The following is a 21437-nucleotide window of genomic DNA, read 5'->3' as shown; positions in this document are numbered from 1 at the left end:
GAGAATAATTCTGGGTACTTCTTAATATCACATTTTACTTGGCATGTTTGAATAGGCATTAAAAACTGGATTTTATTTATTTTACAGACTCAAAAATGTTGCTGATGCATTGCAAAGTGTAGCAAGACTTACCTGTGTTCATGTAACCTAAACAGCACGAGTTACTGCACTAAGCAGTAAATCATAAACAAACATCTCAGATTACCAAACTTTTTGTTAAAACTTCAGAGTTTACCTGCTCTGGCCTCCCACTTCTCTTTGCAGTAACTCCAAAGGCTAGTTCTGACAACAGAGGTTTAGGAGCATTTTGGAATTGTGCATTCAGGACTGAGCAGAGTGGTATGAAAGCATCCATAAAGGAACTCAACATTTCATCCAGGTGTAAGTGATGGGGAAGCAAAGTGTGACTCAGGAGACTTGGCTTTTAATCCTGCCTGTCCTGGCTATTAAACCTGGCTACATTTTCAGGAAAGAATCTTAAAAGAGATTTATGCAGTATGAAACATTGATATGCTTTCCCAAGCATTCAGTGATGCTGGATTTGAATGATCCTTTTTATGTATTGTCAGTTTCCTAACAAGGTCTCATCTATTTCTGCATTGAGAATTTGGCTCCTTTTCTGACTGAAATTTAAACAACTAAATTTTCTTTCTCTGCACATAAAGAGTCTGACTGTCAGGCAGAATATCAGGTTTTGATTTTTAAATGCCATTTTTATTTCCTGTATTCCCTAGAAGAGTGAGGGCTGTAGACCCACTATCTTGCTGTAAATGATCTTTGCTTGACAGTGATATGGCTATTTTCTTTACATCTGCTCCTGTTTTGGACTCTGAGGTTAGTGAAAAATCAGAGTGCAAAATCAATCACTGGCATTGGGTTTGCCAGGGATTTTTTATAGCCCAAGTCTCTTTGGGGTGTGACAGTGCATTCTGATTGTGAAAATTATTTTGCAGTCCTTTGCTGTTTGTGCTGTTTTCCTTTTTTGTTTTATTTTTTCAGAAATGGCCTTCAGAACACTAGTGTCTTAATGTGTTGTTATCAATTTCAGTAGTGATAGTCACACACATTAACAGAACACTCTGAGAACTAATTTTGCACTGAGCATCAGCCAACATGTAGGGTGCATTTACACTGCTATTTGTGAAGAGAGTAACCCAATTGTCTTCACTGACTTCATTTTTCTTCACATTTTGGAGTGGCATCCAGGCATAAAAAGTGGATCATTTTCAGATGAAACTAAACCATATATTTTTCAGCAATGCATTTGGTGCTCTTCAACTGCTGACATGCATTCTGCTGACAGGACCAGACTGCAATCAGTCCAAAATAAATGGACTGGTAAAATGTTTGTGTAAAATGTTTGTTGTGTGGACACTAGGAGATGACTGTTAGCCTCTGATTCTGTCCCCACTGGTCAGCACTCCTTGCTAACACTGATACACCTTAGAGGGGCAGCCACAGTATTTGCAACTTTAAAGTTTCTCAGGACTGTTTCTTGAGGAATGCAGTCCAGTGATTATTTCTGGAGCTGGATGCCTAGATTCTCATTTGTGTTGATTACTGTGTCAACTGTGATGTCTTTCATCTTGTGCAGCCCCGCCCTGCTATTCACCTTTCTGTGAGCTATCACCATCACACCTCTCTCTTCTGTCCTTCAGCTTTGTTTGAGTCGATTGACTCTAGTAACTGGGAGCAGTAACAACATCCAGGCTGAAAGATTTACATTGGGTATTCAGTCTCACAGAGGAAGTGGTGAAAGCCCTCCTGAGAATGGACCTTCATATAGGATCAATTGAGCCTTACAAGATTCAGTTGGGTGTTACCAAGTGTGCAGCTGATTAGATTATCAGGCCAGTAGACAATCACCTCTTATTTCAAAGAGAAATCAACTTCTCCAGACAGTGAAAGGCTGACTCTGAAGTACATTCACCACGTCTTCTACCACTACTGGATGCTGAGTTTGCAGATAACTATTGTAATGATTCTTTACAACCATTATAATAACCACTATTCCCCATGTCTCATCTTCCAGTTTCCTAAAAAGAGCAGGAAGTAATTGTGATTCTGCTTTTCTTGGGGTTTTGGGAGGATTTTTTTGGTTGGTTTTTGTTCCACCACAGTATGCAGTGACTTAGCTGGTTGAAAAAGAGCATTTGAAGTCATGTTCTCTTGCTAGGTACATCGAGGTGTCATCCTGCTGCTGGGCAAAGCCACACAAACAATCCTTTCCCTCAAATTAAACAAACATAAAGCTCCAAACGATACCTAAATACTGTAGCCTCATCTAATTATTTATGAATAGAATAGATCCGTGTGAAAATAGGCACCATTCCAGCAGACCTACCTTCCTGCAAAAATATTTCTGCTTGCCTGGTCAAAGACTAAAGTAAAGGTTCAGACTCTCCAAGGAAATCACAGTACTTCTACAACCGTATGCTAGGGATTTCTCTATTACAGATATCCTAGTCCTGACTAGGGAGAAAATCCCATTAAAATCTTCCTGGACCAGTGACAGATTTGCTCCAGTATGGAGCAAAATGATGGATGTGATCTTCCCGAAACCCCATGGATTTGTGTCAGTATGTGAGTTTGGCTGGTGTGAGAAGGATGGGAGGACGCTTGGACACCACATTCTGCTGTCAGCCCAAGCAGGGAGCCCTTTCTGATGCAGGCAGTGCTTTGCTCTTGCTTCACTGCAGAAATACAGTGTTGTAAATCACAAGCATGTCATTTACATGTGTGCACACACGTGTGTGCAAACAGCTGTAGAGAAATGTATTGTAAAAGACACATTATCCATGTGTGGATGTGGATGAAAAACTAAACATATGCTGGCAATGTGTGCTTGCAGGCGAGAAAGCCAGTCAAATCCTGGACTACATCAAAAGCAGAGTGGCCTGCAGGTCGAGGGAGGTGATTTTCACACTCTGCTCTGCTCTTGTGAGACCACAACTGGAGAAGTGCACGCAGTTCTGGTGTCCCCAGCATAAGGAGTTGTAACCATTGGAGCAAGCCCAGAGGAGAACCACAAGTTCAAGAGGGCTGGAGCACCTCCCATAGGGAGACAGGATGAGAGTTGGGACTGTTCAGCCTGGAGAAGAGAAGGTTGTGTGGAGAGCTCTTTGCAGCCTTCCAGTTTCTGAAGGGGACTACATGGAAGCCAGAGAGGGACTGTCAGGAATCGTAGCGATGGGACAAGAAATTATGGGTTCAAACTGAAACAGGGGAGGTTTAGGTTCGATATTACAAAGAAATCTTTTATTATGAGGGTGGTGAGGAGCTGGAACAGATTCACGGAGGTTCACAGAGGTTGTGGATGCCCCAACCCTGGGGGTACTCAAAGCCAGACTGGATAAGCCCTTGAGAAATTTGGCCTAGTGGGAGGTGTCCCTGTCCATGGGAGTGCAATCTGTGACTAGATGACCTTTAAGGGCCCTTCCAGCCCCTTCACACGGATTCCCCGGTCGGATGTACGGGCGCACGCCGCTCCCCGCGGGCCGTTCCCCGGCACAGGCGGCGCGGCCCGGCCGGGCGCTGTCCCTTTAAGGCCGCCTCCGCGCCCTACCACGTGCTGGGGCTGGGCGGGGGCGCCGCGCAGCCAATGGGGACGGCCCGAGGGGCGCGGCGCCACCGCAGCCCCGGCCCCATCTCCGTCTGCCGGCGGCGCGGGGAGCGCTGCCTCGCTCTGCCCGGTGCCCGGTGCGCGGCCGGTGCCAGCGCCGCCGCCGCCGGGAGCGCCCGGCCCCTCGCTCAGGTGACGGCTGGCCGCCGGCAGCGGCGCGGCTGAGCGGCCCGGCGCTCCTTTCGCCTCTCCTCGCCTCCGCGGAATGCTGGGCGGCTCCGCAGCGGCTCCGGGGATGCTGCCGCGGCCGCCGCCGCTCGCCGCCCGCTGAGCCGCTGCGAGGGGCGCGGCGGGGCCGCCGCCGGGCGGGAGGGCGGCATGGCTCCCACCTTGCTCCAGAAGCTCTTCAACAAAAGGGGCGGCGGCGCGGCGGCCCCCCACGGCCGGGCTCCGGGGGAGGGGCCCGCCTTCAGGTGAGCCGGGGCGGGCGGCGGCGGGCGGGCCCCGGGGGCTGCCCCGGCGAGGCGGCAGAGAGGCCGGCGTGGGGCGCAGGTGTGCCGCAGCCCCGCGGGTCCCCCGCCGCAGAGTTTCCGGGCGAACGGCCTGGGAAAGGGGGTGCGGCGGGAGGCACGGCCGCGCCGGGGTGCCTCCTCTCCCGCCGTTCCCTCCCGTTGGATCTCTCAGCCATTTTCTGCTCGAGTTGGCGGTGGCACGCCCGGGAGCCTTGGGCGCTCGCCCCTGGTAGAGGTGGGGGAGAAGCACCGGGCCCCTTGTCTGGCGTTTGTGCGCGGTTGATGGGATAACTCGTGCCCGGGTCTCATCAGCACAGGAAAATTAAGAAACGGCTTAATTGTTGTGACCTAAATACACGTGCGCAGTCTGGTGACCCGCTAAGCATTGGGTACCTTTCACTGCCCCCGGCTTTTGATACCGTGCGTGCTGAAACGTGAGGCTCAGTAGCTATGGATGCTTCGGGGTTTATGTGTATAACCTCTATATAATATCGATTCTCTGTGTAATATTGAACTTTTAATGTTTTCTAAACCTTCGGGGGCAGCATTTTGCTCGGGCTGGTGCTTTGGAGCTTTGTTCGTGTGACATCTGCGCTGCTCACAAGACCGAGCGGCCCGGTGAGCACAGTGACAATCACATGCGTGCCCCGTAACCTCTGTGCCTGTTTTGCTGGGCGGCATGAGTTGGCCGGTCTTGTGATCAGATGGTACACGGGGCTCAATTGGAATCTGGGCTTTAAACGCTGAAACTAATAGGGATGGTCAGGGAGAGCAGTGGGCAATATTTTGATCCGCAAAATGCCATCGTGCCAAGGATGAAAGATCACAGTTGTGGAACCATTGTAATTCCAAAGATGGTCTGTGCGGGATATTGCCATTTGTGTGGCTAAAGTTACAAGATCATGGAGAGCAATAGTGTAAGATGAAAATGTCAATATATTTGGGTTACAAGGTGATTCCTCTGAAAGTGATTGGACACAGTCTTGGAGCTGCATTCATATTAGAGAACAAATCTGGTGCATTTTGTGAAGCTGCAGAGTCGATATGTTGCACTTGTAACCGCAGATTATTTTTCTGTCACTGCTACTTCTTTTAGCACTTATCCACCTTATGAGCTAAATATATCCCTTAATGTGGAAGAAAACAGTTTTCCACATCGAAACTGACAGTTCCAGACTAACTCTATTATTTTGCATATTCTGTGTCAGAGACCAGTGTTGTGAGTTCTGGATTACTGGATTGTTATTCGATTATCAAGTGTCTCCATGAAGGCAGATTCCTTGCACAGTGTGTTTCCCCCTAAAATCAGTAAGATTATTCTGTCTGGAGTATTTTGTGAAGTTAGGGATTGTACTTTCTCCTCCTTTCTGTTTTTTGGGTAGGATATTCCACACTTGCTTTTCAGTTTAAGTAACATTTAAGTTATGTGATGCTTTGCATAAAAGCTATTATAACGAAAATACTTCTGTAGGTGTACCCTTCACTCTTTTTATCCCGTTTTTCCTCATTCCCTTTCTGTCTGGCTTTTTTTGATGCATCTAAGGTTAATAAAATTTTTGAAGTATTTTACATGTGAATGGAGGGGTTTTTTGCTTGTTAATGTTAAGCTTCTTCCTTACAACTTTTAAGTATGCTGTAATGCTTTTTCTTTCTTTCCAGTGATCTGTTCATGATCTGCAAGAGCATGCTTACAGGGTCTGGGAAGCTTTGCTGCAATGCTTTTAATAGACTTTCTGTTCAACAGTAATCTCTGTTTGAGTGGAGAGATGTGATTTCATCTAAGTAAAGTAGGAAACATAATCCTTTGGTAGCTTCTGTATTAATCACATACTGCTGGTCAATGTTGGATGCAAAGTGGCAGAATCATTTTCTAATGACAAGGCTGCCTTTTTAGGGATCTTTAGTTGGTTTTATTCCTTCCAGGTTTTGGTTAGTGAGGTCCCTCCATGCTCAGTATGTCTGGCAGTGTGTAGCTCAGTTAAGCGAGACCAATAACAATCTGTATCCTTGGACTTTCAATTGTTATGAATGCCTTGGAAGCTTAAGTGTATTCACACACCCTCCTTACCCTGAAAAAGAGAGGAATCACCAAAAATCTCTTTCGTAGGTAAGGCCTCCTCAAATTAATGTGATTTGACAACCTTTTCCAACTGTGTTGTTGGAAAGCTTTGTGTTTTCTAGTCTTCCCAGGAACACCAGAAAAAGTTCTGTTGCAGAAGGCTATCAACCAGGCTTGCATTTTGCCTGTAACAAGCACTGCATGTGCTCATCCTGTTGCACTCTCTTCTTTAATGGGAGCTACATCTTGGCCAGAGGTACACGCTCCTTCTGCTCTGAAGGAAGCATCAAGCTTCAAGGTCTGTGCTGCTTACCAGGATGAGCTGGCACTGCCTCAAAGAGCAAGAGACATGGAGCTTATGGATGAATGTGGAGCCACAGGAAATTATTTCTTGGGTGCATGAATATGAACATATTAATTTGGCTCAGGAGTGCTCTTTTAAAGAAAACCTCTAAATTGTCCCACTAACTGCACTTTGGCTCACAAAGCCAAGTGGCTTTGGTGCATAAACTGGATTCCTGGTGGAATGAATGAAATTAGAACGTGTGTTCCAACCACTAATGGGCATTCAATCCCTGGGACCATACTACAGCTGGTCAAAAGTACAACTCCAGAGCACATGTAGTGTGGGTGTCAGGTAGCAATGAATGCACTCTGTGGAGCTAGTCTGGGCTGCATGACATGCTCACATGAGCACAACCTTTACCTGCAGGGTGAGGAGAGTGTAAACATGAGGTGTAGATGCTAATACAGAGCTATTGGGATAGCAGGACTTTCTACTGGCCCAGACCTCCCTTCAAGATAATGGAAGTATGAAGTGCTAGAAGGGTAGTAGTTAGAGTTATAGAATAGCTTAATTCCTTTTTTACAAAAATTATAAACCAGCTGGAATAGACGTGTATTAGTGAGATATTACATTTGTTCTAAGCAGTTTTATGTACAGACTTGAGCTTCTCTTTTTTTTACTGCTGCTTCTTGCTTCCCTTAACTAAATATATATATATCTATGTGTGTAATACATATGTAAAGATGGATGTGTGTGTATACACACATCCCCTTCAACAGAGGCACTTGAGTGACTGTAATTGAATATATTTCTTCTTAGCCTCTGAGGCTCTGGGAAAACCCTAATTACTTTGTGTGCAAGCAATGTGTATTTATGTGGCTAAATTCCCCTAAAACTTCTTATTTCCTTATCAAATGTTGCTTCCCATACAAAATTGGTTTAGCATAGTTTGTACAATATTTTGGAATGCTGCCAGAGTAATGTATTCAGCAGAATCATAGATCAGCTTGTGTTGGAAGAGACCTTAGAGTTCCTCTAGTTCCAACCACTGCTGCCTTAGACAGAGATACCTTCCACTAGACCACACTGATCAGAGCCCCATCCAGCCTGGCCTTCAACGCTTACAGGGATGGGACATTCACTACTTTTCTGGGCAGACTCTTCCAGTGTTTCACCACCCTCACAGTAAAGAATTTTTCCTAATATCTCATCTAAACCTATTCTCCTCATTTGAAGCCATTGGATATGTTTTAAAATTTCTCTCTCCATAATTTTGTAGGCTCCCTTCAGGTACTGGAAAGCAGCAATGAAGTTGTCATAAAGACTTCTCTTTTCCAGTTTGAACAGCCTCAGTTCTCTCAGTCTTTCATCACAGGAGAGATGCTCCATCCCTCTAATCGTGTGTCTCTCCTCTGGACTTGCTCCAACAAGTGAATGTCCTTCCTCTGCTGGGAACCCCAGAGCTGGAGGCAGCACTGCAGGTGGGGTCTCACAAGGGCAGGGCAGAAAGCCAGAACAGTCTCCCTGGTCCTGCTGGCCACGCTGCTTTTAATGTAGCCCTGGACATGTTTGGCTTCCTGGGTTGCAAGTCCTGGGTCATGTGCAGCCTCTCACCCACCAGCACCCCCAAGTCCTTCTGGGCAGGGCTGCTCTGAGTCTGTCCATCCCCAGCCTGTGCTGATACCAGGGTTTGCTCTGACCCAGGTGCAGCACCTCGCATTTGGTCTTGTTAAACCTCATGGGATTGCCATGGGCCCACTTCTTGTCTAGGTCCCTTGGGCTGGGATCCCATCCTTCAGGTGTGCAGACAAGCACAGCTTGGTGTCGTCTGCAGATTTGCTGAGGGTGCACACAGTTCCATCACTGATATTTCCCAAGGGACACCACTTGTCACTGATGTCCATCAGGACTCTGAGCCATTGACCAGTGCCCTCCAATCAGTTCCTTGCCCACTGAACAAACAGCCCATGAAGTTTTAGGGATTGCATAGAGTATAAGCACATAGTATCCCAAGATTTAGAATGTCTCAAGAGCTAAGCAAATATTTGAGTAAGGTGTTGGGGGATGGCCTTAAGGAAATTGATACAGGTTGCAGATAGTTTGATTTTACTTAAATTGATAGCAGTTTTTCTGTCGTTGTGTTTACCTGACTCTAGAAGAAATTTCACATCTCTGCTTTTCTGCATTTTTCAGCATAAAGTCTGAGGTTGTCCTTGAACTATGGATTCAGACTTCACCTTAATTTCAGTCTTTATAGTTTGATTTGGTTTTGGGTTTTTTAAATGAAAATAAATGTCTTGGAGTTTTTGGAAGACTGCTTTCACTGCTGAATATATAATTTATGCATTGCAACCTGTGATTAAATTTCTTTGATATTGGTATGTGTAGTGAAGGACTGTTGTAAAGTAGGGAATAACTTCATTTCAAGTGTTTTTTTTTTAAAAAGGTTGTGTTATTTCAGCTGTGTCTGAAACTTGCATGCAGTCTATTTCTTCAGCTTTAAGTATCAGCTGCTCCTTCTGGTGTCTATAATGGAGCGGATGTCATGTTGTAGCTGCAGGATATCTATCTGGTAACAGTTTGTTAGCTTTGGTATATGAGATCATTTGTTTGGCAGCTGGTACTAGTGATTCCCTTGGTCATAGTACTGAAATGCTTGGTGAGCTCCTACTTGCTAAGCATTATTTCACAGCATTTATAACCAACCTGGCAATGTTCCACCTTCTGAAAAAGGAAAGAAAGCAGTAGTGAGCTTGGAGTCTGCTTGTATGTCAGTTTGTTCAAATGAAGCACTCCTCAGAATGTTCTTGTGACCTAATATGGGTTTTTTCTTGAGCTTCTTGCAGTTTTGTAGAGATCCACACAGCAGTTACCCTACTGAGCACACATGTACATCTTCATACATGGAAATACCCATAAACATCTTGCTGTAAACCTTTTGAAAAGTATTTGAAAAAAATTCAGTGTTTTACATGCTGTAAAAGGGCAATCCAGCCCAAGGCCAGACCTGAGCATGGGGGCAGGACAGGTCAAAGAGCAGATCTAAACTGTACACCATTTCACAGACAGCTGAAGGTGAGCCTCAGGCTGCAGTATTACACCTTTGCACTGGTGTTAGTCTTTCATCCCTAAAGTGAGCTAAAGAATAAGTTCTGCAGAAAGAGATTTATTAAAGTCTCACTCAAAAAACCAGCTTAGACAGGAAGTAATTGAAAGTATGGTCTTTTGACATGGAAACCACACTTCCAGCCTGGGGCTTTTTCGGAGGAAAACAAGCCCCAAGTCCTCTGGTTTTGAGCTTAGCAGGAGCTAAGGCCATTTCTGCATTAGTTGTTTGAATTTCCCCTCCCCTAAACACTGCTGTCACTGAACAAACCCTTGGTTTGCTCTAGCTTTGCTCTGAGTCTAGCTCCATCTCTCTTAATGTTGCAGGAAGACACCCTGTTTTTTGTTTTGGTTTTTGTCTTTGTAACAAATGACAAAAAATGTGTGGAAATGCACAAGCTACTGACATTCTGAGAGGGATGGCTGTACCTTGATTATTTAATTCCATGAAAAGATGCTTTATTGCCTGGCAGTCAAATGAGTTCTGCCTGTGGGTTATCTTGTTTCTGATTTACAAGTAACTTATCCATGGAGTTCCATGTGTTTATTCTAAAACTGGTGTGCAGTTGGATAGTAGATGCTTGATTCCTTATTCTTAGGGCACTTCTGCTGTTGACCTGTCCAAAACTGGGTGAGTACTGTGCTACATACTGTGCTCAGTGGAAAGTGATTTGGGGAATAGTAGCAGCAGAAAGCCTTGGAGGTACCTTTCCTTGGTGGCACAACTTAAAGCAGGAAACACTGCAATTTAACACAGTGATGCTAATGCTGTAGTGGAATAGCTGTAAATGGCTTGATGTGAATGAGAAAATAAAGCTGCTTGGGGCTGAAAAATGTGGACAAGCATTCATAAAAGCTGAATTTGTGGAGAAACGTTTTTAAAACTGATGGAGGCCTTTGTTGCCAGTAGCGGGTGGCTTCATGTAAACTTACATAAACTTTGTAACTTTTCTTATGTAAACTAAGTTCAAGTTGCAAAATAGCTTTATTAAATTTCGGGGGAAGGAAGATGGAAGAGTTTTCACGAAAATGTTTTAGTCATTAGTCATCATATCATCCCACTTTGGCGTTGTGGGATGTAGGTGTTTCCAGTGCATGGTAGGGGCCCTCAGCTGTTGCTTTGGTCTGAACAGTGAGTAACAGCAGACCAAATGCCCTGAGATAGTAGATGAGACAAAGGAGTTGGGGTCGAGGGGACAGAAAATGGAGTAATTTTTCTCATACAGATAATCCCTTGTTCTGTCATTTTGGTATTATTGAAGATGCTGAGGAATTCCTTTGCAAAGAAAATTCTTTAGATTAATACTCACTATATGTGCTACAAACCATGGTGATGTACCTGTTCCTTTAAGAATTCCTTCTGACACTAACAATCATGTACTTTCATCATGTACTTTGCACCTTAGTGATGTTCGTGGATAGCTTCTGAAGAGTAAATTCAGATTTGGAGTCATGTGTTGTGTTTTATATTTGTCAAGAGTTAGTGCTAAGTGTACCCTTGATTAAGAGCACACTGTCTTGTATGCAGCTTAGATGAAGCGTTTTAAGAAGAATGTTCTTAGGCTGTCCTAATTACCAGCATTTGCTGTGTGAAGGTTTCCATGGGTACATTTCTTAGGCAAAAGATGAGGAATGCAGTTCTGTGGGGCGGTGGTGAACAGGCTTGCTAGAGAGAATACGCAGGAAAAGGAGGACTTTGAATGGGGTACTCATGTGAAGACAGCAAATATCTGTCTGCACTTTTTCAGTGTGCTTCCTGTGATAGTGTCAGATTACTGCTGATCTGACTAACAGGCATGGACAGGGCAGTTCACCTTTGCCTGTCATGAATCAGCTCCTCTGTGTGTGCTCCACCTATGCTGCTTCTTAATCTTCATGCTCAGGTTCTTCTCTGTTCTGCTCTCTCCCCACTATAAGTGCCCTTCTCAAGTCACCCCATTTGCCCTATTTGTCTGTGTTTGTCACTTGAATACCTCAGTAATGTCATGTTTTAATGTGCAAGACAAGCTCCTGTGCAGGCTACAAGACAAAGTGTTCTGAGACACTCACTGAGCAAACGAGCTTAGGAGTTGTGGCAACAGTGCTCGTGTGTTCCCCACATCCATAGGGCAAGTGCAGGTGCATTTACCTGACCAGCAGCTGAAATGTCTGTGGTCAGCCAGCACACTTCTCATAGGGGTGAGATTCTTAGAATTGTACTGATAAATGGGCACGAGGGCTTTACATCACACTAGCTGCTGTTAGAACTGAGTCATGATTCTGCTTCCATAGACTTTGCTGAAGTGAAACTTGAGCTGTAATGTAATTACTGAATCAGTGTGGAGCTTTCTCTGCAGGATGCTCTCACTTCAGTGCAATACAGCTCAGCTTTTCTCCTCCAAGGTGCTCAGTGAAATTTTAGATGTACTAATGAAATCAGCTGTATTAAGTAAACAATTGACAATATTTATACATTTTGCTAATAGAGATGCTAGCAGTCTGAATTTGGTATTAGCACTTTCAAATTAGAAATCTGAACACAGTAGTACTTAATTTTTTTTAATGGAATCGGGAAATTTCTTACAATAACTCAACTTTTGTTTTCACTGAGTTTACTGACTTTTATGAAAGAAAACAGGCTTGAATGAACTCAGTGCTCTGAATTTCTGTGCAGAGTATTTGTACTGAATTCTGAATCTGGATGTTATCCAACACCTGAAATTGCTCAACTCTTGGGGTTGGGTTTGTAACGCACAGCTCCAGGAATACAGAAAATCTGAGCAGAGTACATTAGATAAAGTTTTTGAAGGAAACCCCAGAGAGAAGGCTGTACAAACTGTTGAATACATAGTCCTGAGCAAGTTATTATTTAGTTATTATTTCACTGAATGTGGATAATTTTACAGAATGTAATGTTATAATGTTAAAACCCTCTGTGGTCTGGAAAAGATAGTTAGTGCAACTTTTTGAAATCTGCAATTCACAGAAATTATTTTATGTTCAGACTTTTTTTTTTGTATCTTCTGTTTTTTTATGTGGGCACATGAGCTTGTCCAGCTATTGCTGAACTTTTGAGTGCTTGTGTCTGCCACATTTGCTTGCCTTTCCTTCACATTCCCCCAAAATGACCTTATAAAATCTTCACATTTAACACCCTGCTCTGTAACTTGTGCTGTAAAATGGATTGTACTTTTTAGGACAGATGGTTCTATAGGAAATGTCATGAGCCTTTTGTTTCTGAAGCGTCCTGTCTTGTTTAACAGCTTGGGTTGAACAAGGTGGGTGGAGACCTGTGAGCTGCTGGGAAGGAAGGTACAGGAGCAAGGAAGAAGAAATCTGGTGGAGAAACCACTTTGCTCAGCTGTGGAGCAGCAGGGTTAGTCCATGCATATGAAGGCTTGGTCTTGGTGAATGGCTCCAATGTTACAAGATGCTACTGGAGTCTCCTGTTCAGTGCTGGAATTGGGCATTGCCTGGACATTTGCCACTTCCCCAGTAGCACTGATAGAACAGTGTTGAGACGCTCTCAGTGGTGTCTGTGTAGAGGTCAGGGGTAGAACCAGCTCTTCTTACAGTAGTCTGTGTGAAGCTGTCACACCAAGTAGGAATGGTTATGGAGGGCTAATCCTCGGCCTGTTGAGAAGGCTGGAATAAAGAAGAGGGATTTAGTGGCCACTTCAGTTCACTTAGACAACCGTGCACCTTAGCTCCTACTTGTCTCGGCTTTTAGCCTTGAGGAAGGTTGCTGTCCCGTGTTAGCCACTTCAGGAGTGCAACCTCTGCCCTCCTAACTGTTAAAAGCATTTCTAGATCACATCAAGTTAAAGAGTTAGAAAAATTAACCCTCTCTCCTTATAAAGGTAGTTATGAGATTTGCCTGTGCAATATAAATCGTGCTTACAGAGCCCTAAAATGATTTCAGACACAATTCTAACTTAGGGAGTGGGTGAGTAATGCCTAATGACTTTGGTACTTGGGAGACTTGGGGATAGATGTCAGTCACCTGCTCTGGACTAGATCACAGTACAGTTGAGTTCAAAAAAGTTCAGGTACTAAATTTCTTGTGCTCAGAAGTTCCTGGAAGCAGTCTTACAAACAGGGATATATTTGGGAATGCTTTTGAATTGAACTAGGGAAAATAACATCTATTTGAAAATAGCTATTTCTGTTTGTCACTTTATCATAGCACTTGGTGCTTATGTACAGCTGGACTGGATAATGGGTGCAGGGATAGGTGTGCAAAGAAGATGAAAATGCAAACAGAACAATGTGTTTTGTAGTGAATGTGGGTTTTTGAAACAGTCAACTCAATGAACCCATTGATAATGCACATTGATGATGTGTCTGTCCAATTTCTTTATTTTTAAGCAAAACAGATCTGTGTAGAGTGCCAAAGATGACTTGAACCTCTGATTAAATAAATAATTCTGTATTTGGATTGAAATGTGTTAGTGTGTGAACTAGAAATTTGATTGAAATTTGATTTGATTTTGGCTTTTTGTTCACATTACTGAAGCACTAAAAGGTGACTGTAGTCTTCATCAGAGTTGTATCCTTGGTCCCTGTTTTGACAGAAAGTGAAAAGAAAGTGAGTTTTGTTTGTATTTAAATGAAGTTATCCTGAATCTGTAGTTGTTAGAATGGCTTCTAGAGAGTCTGCTCTGATAGACTTCATTTCAGGAGTAAATCAGGTCTGTTATAAAGGATTTTCTTGTACACTGTTTTTTGGGGAACACTAAATGAGCTTAACCAGTTTTTACCTTCTTGTGAGGATGAAGGCTTCTAATTTGTCTAATAATTGCTACATAAGCTTGCTGACTGAAATTTGTTTGCATCTATCAATGTGCAAATCATTCTTATTGCAGGACAAGGATGCAACTGAATTTTCTGTGTGATTTTTTTTTTTTTTTTTTCCCCTCAAACATTTCAGGTTTGATGGACTGATACTTGGCAGCCAAGTGCTAGCTGGGTGCGGTCAGCTGTAATTACAAGCAAACCTGACTGGATAAACTTCTAAGTCTACTATAATACCAGTGTTTTTGAGAAAATGTTTGAGATCCTATGTGAGTAGTTTAGAGTGGTTGGCCTGCTTTAAGGAGGGGAGACTGTTTCATAACTTAATGACTATTTATACATTCAAAGTCCTACGCAATTGGTGGTAAACAGAACGTAAGTCTTTAGCATAGTGGCTTGCAGCAAGGGTAGGTTTGCCCATGCCAGTCAGCTGCAGGACTGTGGTTTGTTTGGTTGGTTTTGTGTGTATTTTTTTCATTGAGAAGGTATATGGTATGAGTGATTTAATTGCCATGATCTTCTGCACATGGTGCCAAGGCATTTTTCCTTCCCTTTCCAGTGAAACTTGAAAATAAATCTATGTAAGCCTTCAAGATTCAGTTCTAGTTACTAGAAAGCTACTCCATGTGTTTTCTACAAGAGAGAGTTAAGGAAAGTGTTTTGGATGGAATAGACAAATTATGATAACAAAAACAAGAGGAGCAAAACGTATTTTTGGCCATAACTAGTGAAAAATGCCGGAGCTGACGTTCTATCCGTCCGTGTTATCACTTCATTCAATCTAAGTCAGGATTTCCTGGCATTCATCTAGACCGAAGCAATGGACTTTGCTGTTCATGCTGCAGCAACTTTGGGTGATCAAGCATGGCTACTTGTGTATGTGTTCTTTCCCATATTCTTGCCAGTTGGGTAAATCAGTACTTTCTCATAAATATTCAACTTAGTTTTTCTTCCTTCCCTTCCTGGTTATTGCAGACTAACTTTTCAGCTATAATCTCTGTTTAAGAAGGATCAAAACACATCTTGTTCTTACAACAGTTTAACATAACCATTTACAGAGGTCTTACCAATATTGTGTTAGCTGGTCAAAAAAACTGGGCCGCTTTAGCTCTCAGCACTGTTAGAGAGACACATGTGATATCTTTTCATAGAATAGGAATTTAGGAGGTAAATATTAATTTCTTTGTAAGTGAAGTGATACTGCTGAGTTTGTGCTTTTGGGTTAGATGAAACTGACCCCTTCTGAAGCAATTTCCCTTGGAAGAGGGCCATGGGGTCCTTGGATAGCACTTGCCTCTAGCCCTCCTTGAGTGTGTTCTTTTGTACAGTGGGAGTGCGTGTTCGGAACCACGATGAGAAATGGGAACTTGCAATCTTTCTGTGCCCCTGGAGAGAGTACCCTAAACTTCTGTCTGTAAAGCTTGAGAAAGTGCCACATCCTCTGCAGTTCACAAAGGCCTCTTGTGAATGCAGTCTTTTCATAGTAGAAGTGGAGGAAATTTCTAAAGAAATGGTTGCTGTTAACATGCGGGTGTTTTTAGCTACTTGGAGTGAAGGTGTTCATGTGTGTTACAGCAGAAAAAATTCATTTAGCTAGAAAAAAATGGGGGGGAATGTTCAACACCAGGCATTGTTTATCTCTCTGTATCTATGTATTTACATATGTCCAATAAATAACATTTTTTCTTAATAATTTTTTTCATATTCTGAAAATAATCTTTTGAACAAAGGTTTAAAAGCTGTATACAGAATCTTCCTTAAATAAAAAGAATAGAATATAGGGCTCTATAGAGGAGGGAGAAGGAACAGGAAAGAACAGGCAACCAAACCCATGCCTCAGGATACCAACCCTAAGGTGTGGTGATGTGTGACTTGGCTTGCTCATTTATGTAGGAGACACTAAGGTCTGAGATCTGTCAGGACTTTTATACAGCATTGCAATGGAATAAGAGCTAGTACAGTGCTATAAATACCAGATTCTGCCTTGCACTGCTGCTCAGAATTCTCCTTCAGACAGATGTACAATGTGTAGTTCTTCCTTGCGTTCAAGAGAAGGTGGGGAAAGGCAGAGGCAGGATAAAGGATTTCTCTTAATCTCATTTTCTGGCAGAGGCAGTTCCCAGACGTGCCTTGGCAGTGTCTGTATTTAGTAGCTGTGTTCCTGGCCGCTGGCCCAGTCACATGGCGCCGCTGGAACAAGTGCCACGGGAGTGATGCATTAGCTGGGAGCCAGCGCTGCGCGCTGCAGGAGCTGGGGTGGCCGGGCCGGGCAGCGCAGGCGCCGCACCCAGCGCTGCCTGCTCCCGGATGGAGCTGCTCTTTGGCTCCAGTCAAAGCTGGAAGCTGGTTATTGCAGGTGCCTTGAAAAAATAAACAGGGAAAGGAGCACAGTCAAATCCCAGAGAGTGTTAAATTACAAGCAAATTTTCAGTTCTTTGAAAAGATCAAGATCGTTGCTCTGAAACAGCTTCTGCAAAATGCTTGACTTACTTTGGGTCAACTGAGCTCTCCTGACTGTTGGAGGCTATGGCGATGACGGCAGAAAGTGGGATGCAAAGGGGGAAGTTGATAAAACTAAGCACAGCTTTCTCTGTGGATGAAAGAGCTAGGTGGTGGACCTAGGGTGCTAACCTTACTGCAGACTTTGCCTTTCTTTGTTAAAAGACCTAGTTTAACAGAAACCACACTTTTCTTCATTAAGAAAGAAGAAAACCATTGTAAAACACAATTAAATGCATGCCTTTTTTTCATGCAACTACAAGTCTTTAGCTCTTCTCTTTGCTAATGAGAAATTCTGCTTCTGGAGCTAGCAACTGAGAGTGCTCTCTCTGTGCTATATGTGGTCCTACTTCAAACAATGTACTTTCTGGGTGTTTTCTTTGATTAGGGTTTTGTGTTATTGTGGGTTTTATTTTTTTATTTCTACATTATTACTGAGATGCTCTATGAAAGCTAGCTCCCAAACTTCAGACTTGTAGATAAGGCAGTGAGCAGTGATGCCTGATAACACAGAGAAGTTGAGTTCTGACGCACTGGTTTAATGGGCTGCTCTTGATGTTTGTGGAAAGCTGATGTCTGCACTTCATGGTGACTCCAGCTTGCGTAGATCTGTTTGTTAACCTCTATCAGCAGTGTGTGTGTTTTGTCATTTTTTGTGCGTGTCTGTGATGCTACTGCTTTGTAGCAACAAAGATGATGAAAAGATGCTTCCAGCCTTACAAAAATCCAGCATATTGTCCTTTCCTAAGCAGGGAATCTGTGGAATTCTAGCTTTGCAAGGAACAAATATATCCAATATTGTTTTGGATTTTGTAGAGGAGCATACAGAATTAATCTAAAAAAAGTAACCTTTCTGTACAATGATTTCATACCTAGAACTTTATTTTTCTCCACCTGAACTCTTTCTTCAGGAAAATCTGTCTTGAGAGAGAGAGCAGTGCTCCAAATAATACCTTCCTTCACTTGTTGCGTGACTAATCTGCAATGTATCCCGCCTAACTTGTGTGAAACTAGTAACTATGTATCATGCTTGAACAAGGTAGTTCATCTGAGGTTAATAGAGCTTTGCCATATTAGGACTACTTTAAGTCATTGTGGAAAAGGAATGTGGTGTGGCATCAGCACAACTCTTCCATATCTGAGGTTTCAGAAAGAGAAGAAACAATGCAGGGTAAATGAGGCAAATTAGGAGGGAGGATAGAAACCTGTGTTCCCCGTAAGCTATTCTATGGACTAAAAGAGGGAAAATCACTATTAAGCAATCCAAAAGATATTCCACTTCTTCCTAAAATATGTATTTTGGCACTAATCCTGAATGTCTGGGTCTAGGCATTTTTTGTGTATCAATCCTGCTTAAGTGTATGTTTTGCTAAAAGAAATGCTCACTGAAACAACAGGTATGATTCAAAATTTTCCTTAAGCTTCTCTAGCCGCTTCTAAAAGCTGTTTGGAAAATAAAGCCTTGCATGGGTCTCAGAAAATACTCTTATATTGAAAACAGTGCTTAAGTTTTAGTGGACAGCTGTAACTTATACAGAAAATTATTCTGAACTACATCACATACATTTATTTCTCTTCCCCTACCCCAAATTTTCTTGCTAAAGTGTTACCTTGAGTCGAAATATTTTAGGTAATTGTCTTGTAGTGAAGATGGACAGGAAATGACCTACAAACAGAGCAGGTGACATGCTGTCACATAGCCTAGAAAAAGAGTGATTAAATTCTGCTTCACAGAGGATTATATCTGCAGTGCAGGACGCTTTCTTCCATTTTCTGTGTTATCTACTTTATGGACTGTGTGTGTTTTCCATGTGTGGATTTATGTAGTATTTTGTTGTTGTTTAGAAACTGTTCTGTGGATTTGCCATGTTAATTCCCCAGGTACATTAGGATTTGTGTTATTCTACAGATGATTGCATTTACAGATGAAGTAGTGTTGTGAAGCTATTCAGTGATCTTACAGGAGTTCCTTGTTCTAATGCCTGATGGGAATTTGATAGTTTGATGAATGTTCCAGAATTTTGGTTTGTTTGGGGGAAGGGTAGTACAGGAGTGAAAGCTATAATTTCCTGATCTTAGTCAAAGTGTACTATTTCACTTATTTCATTCACACTTCAAAGATTACTGGTAGCACTGGTGTTTATAGTGTTCCTCAATGAGGTGAGGTCTAGAGTTGTCTTCTCCTAGATCATTTAAGTCACTTGAGAACAGGCCAAAGATTTCATTTGTTTGCCATACTTGGGAGGAGGAGTAATTGTGATCCAGTACTTGTCACTTCTCTGGGGATTGAAGTGAATTTGTTTTTTTTATTGCTATTGGTTTCCCTCAGCAACAGAGCAAGTTGTTCAACCTAACCTTGCTCTAGATTTTTGCTTTGCTTCTGTCCAGATTTTGGAGGTTGGGGTTAACTGTGATTACAAAATCATTTTAAGGGTGCTGTGCTATTTAGCAGGCAGCACGTAGCGTTGGGTTTTGAAATCTTGCTTCTAACTCTGCTTGTCTGGTTGACCATTAACGAAGTGATTTTCCCTTTTTAACCTGGAAGGGAAATTGCAGCACAGCTGTTATCTTATAAAATGTTTAAAATTTTACTGATGGGGAGAAAGCCCATCATAATTCATGAGAGATGTGAATTATGAGCAGATATGTCTGGATAACTTTTTAGTGCAAAGATGGGGAAGAGGACTTTGTTCTGCAATAGAATTACCAGAGCCTAGGAGAACATCCTGTGTGCAGCTTTAGTCACTGCAACACAAAAAATGATATTTAAGCTGTCAGAGAGTCCCCAGAGGAGGGCAAAAATGATGGGGAGAAGGCCTTGGGGAGAAGCCATATGAGGGATGGCTGAGGCCACTCAGTTTGTTGAGCCTGGAGAAGAGGAGGCTGAGACAGTTGCAGTTCCAACTTCATCAGGAGGGCAAGAGGAGGGGCGGGCACTGATCTCTTGTCTGTGGTGACCAGTGGCAGGACCCAAGATGGCCTGAAGTTGGGCCAGGGAGGCTTAGGTTGCATATTGGAAAAAAGTTACTCACCTAGAGGGTGTTTGGGCACTCAAACAGGCTCACCAGGGAAGTGGTCACAGCACCAATCCTGACAGAGCTCAAGAAGCATTTGACAACACTTTGGGGCAGAAGTGTGGCTCTTGGGGATGCTCCTGTGTGGGCCCAGGAGTTGGACTCGATGATATTCTGTCTTCTGTGGTCTGATTCCTTTGTTCTATTCAAAAACTTAAATTTACTTGGTCAGGAGTATTTTATTAGATATTTTTGTCATCAGTACTGTTATTGAATTATTTTAAGAGGCACATGACTATAAATGCTCATCAAGCAACTTGAAGTCTGCAACCTTTTCTCATTGTTTTCTTTCATACTTTTTCAAAAAAAACTTTTCCAAGTACTAGTGCCAAGTTCTTGTCCAAGTATAAGTAGTTCTTGTCTTTAGAAATAAAAGCATTACAGTGCAGAATATCTAGCATGTTTCTTGGTGTTGGTAGTTGGTCTTTTTGAACTGATAACCATATGGCAATGATGACGGATTCTTACTTGCTCCTAAGCTATACCGGGTTGCTAGGGGTTGTCAGATGACACTTGCTCACATGAGAGCCATTAACAGGGTGTTGTAGCCAGTGTTAGAACAACCTTGCAACTAAGGGCGAGTCACTGCAGAAGCAACTATGCCTTTTTTTTTTTTTAAAGAGGCCATATGGTTCAGTCTTGTGACTACATAATTGCCAGCTACCTAAATCACATACCAGGAAACAAACATAGCTAAAGTCAATATTAGCTGTTGTATCTGCTACAGCTTTGCACCAGGCTTAGTAGGAAAGCCTCTGACAGCAGCAAGAGCAAGTCCGCGATGGCTTCTGAAACCTGAAAGTCATGTCTGTTCTGTCTGGAATAATTGCAGAAGTACATTAGCTACAGCTGTCCTTTTGTATTAATGGCTTATAGAATATATGAAGATCGTTTTGCCTTTTTTCCCCCCAGCTGGAAATTCGGCAGACTGTGTTCCTTTATAGGGAAGAAAGCTGATGGTAAATTACCATTGTTAATGGTTGATCGATAGTGAAGAAACTTGCTTGAGGCTCTTTCTCTTCAGCAGGTATTTAGTTTCTTTGAGGGAGCTTTACACGAGTATTTGTGGCTTAGAAAATGTGTGGGGGTACACCAAAAACTGCAAATGGCACTGGGGGACGAATAGAAAGAACAAGAAACAACAGTGATGTACCACTTGGAAATAATCTCTCTTGTACCAAATTGGATGAAAGAATTAGAAAGTCTTTGAGAGATGAAAGTGTCAGCTGTGCCAACAAAGTGACTAGACTGCTGCAAAACAGGTATGCATGTAACTTTTTTTGATGTGTATGATTTTTGATGAAGGACATTTTTATGTAACACTAGATTTATAATCATATGCTGAAAGGCTATTTTGTAAATAATTGAAAAAGTTCTGTTAGAAACTTATTCTTGCTGATAATAATGACTGAAACTCCAGAAAGTCTTTCCTTTTTGAAACTGAACCGACATACTTGACTCTGATCAAGAGTCAGATTTATGTATATGCAAACTGAGGCATAAAGGGTAATTGCCTTTCTTTTCAATTAAGGTTAAATAATCTTACCTTCTCTTTCTAGTTTCCTAA

The 21437-nt window shown here is 42.7% G+C and overlaps 1 protein-coding gene across 1 annotated transcript in view; it reads left to right on the top strand.

Moving 5' to 3' along the window:
- Positions 1–3923: 3923 nt before the first annotated feature.
- Positions 3924–21437, top strand: part of FNIP2 (folliculin interacting protein 2) — a 50166-nt gene continuing 32652 nt past the window's right edge. Inside the window, exon 1 of the mRNA XM_058024168.1 lies at positions 3924–4035. Coding sequence (XP_057880151.1) covers positions 3941–4035 — 95 coding nt within the window. The 5' untranslated portion in view covers positions 3924–3940. The remainder of the gene's footprint in view (positions 4036–21437) is intronic.

This window comes from Melospiza georgiana, chromosome 5 (assembly GCF_028018845.1).
Source record: "Melospiza georgiana isolate bMelGeo1 chromosome 5, bMelGeo1.pri, whole genome shotgun sequence".
NCBI classification, from domain to species: Eukaryota; Metazoa; Chordata; class Aves; order Passeriformes; family Passerellidae; genus Melospiza; species Melospiza georgiana.
The sequence above is the reverse complement of the archived record's forward strand: the minus strand, read 5'-3'. Positions and strand labels throughout refer to the sequence as shown.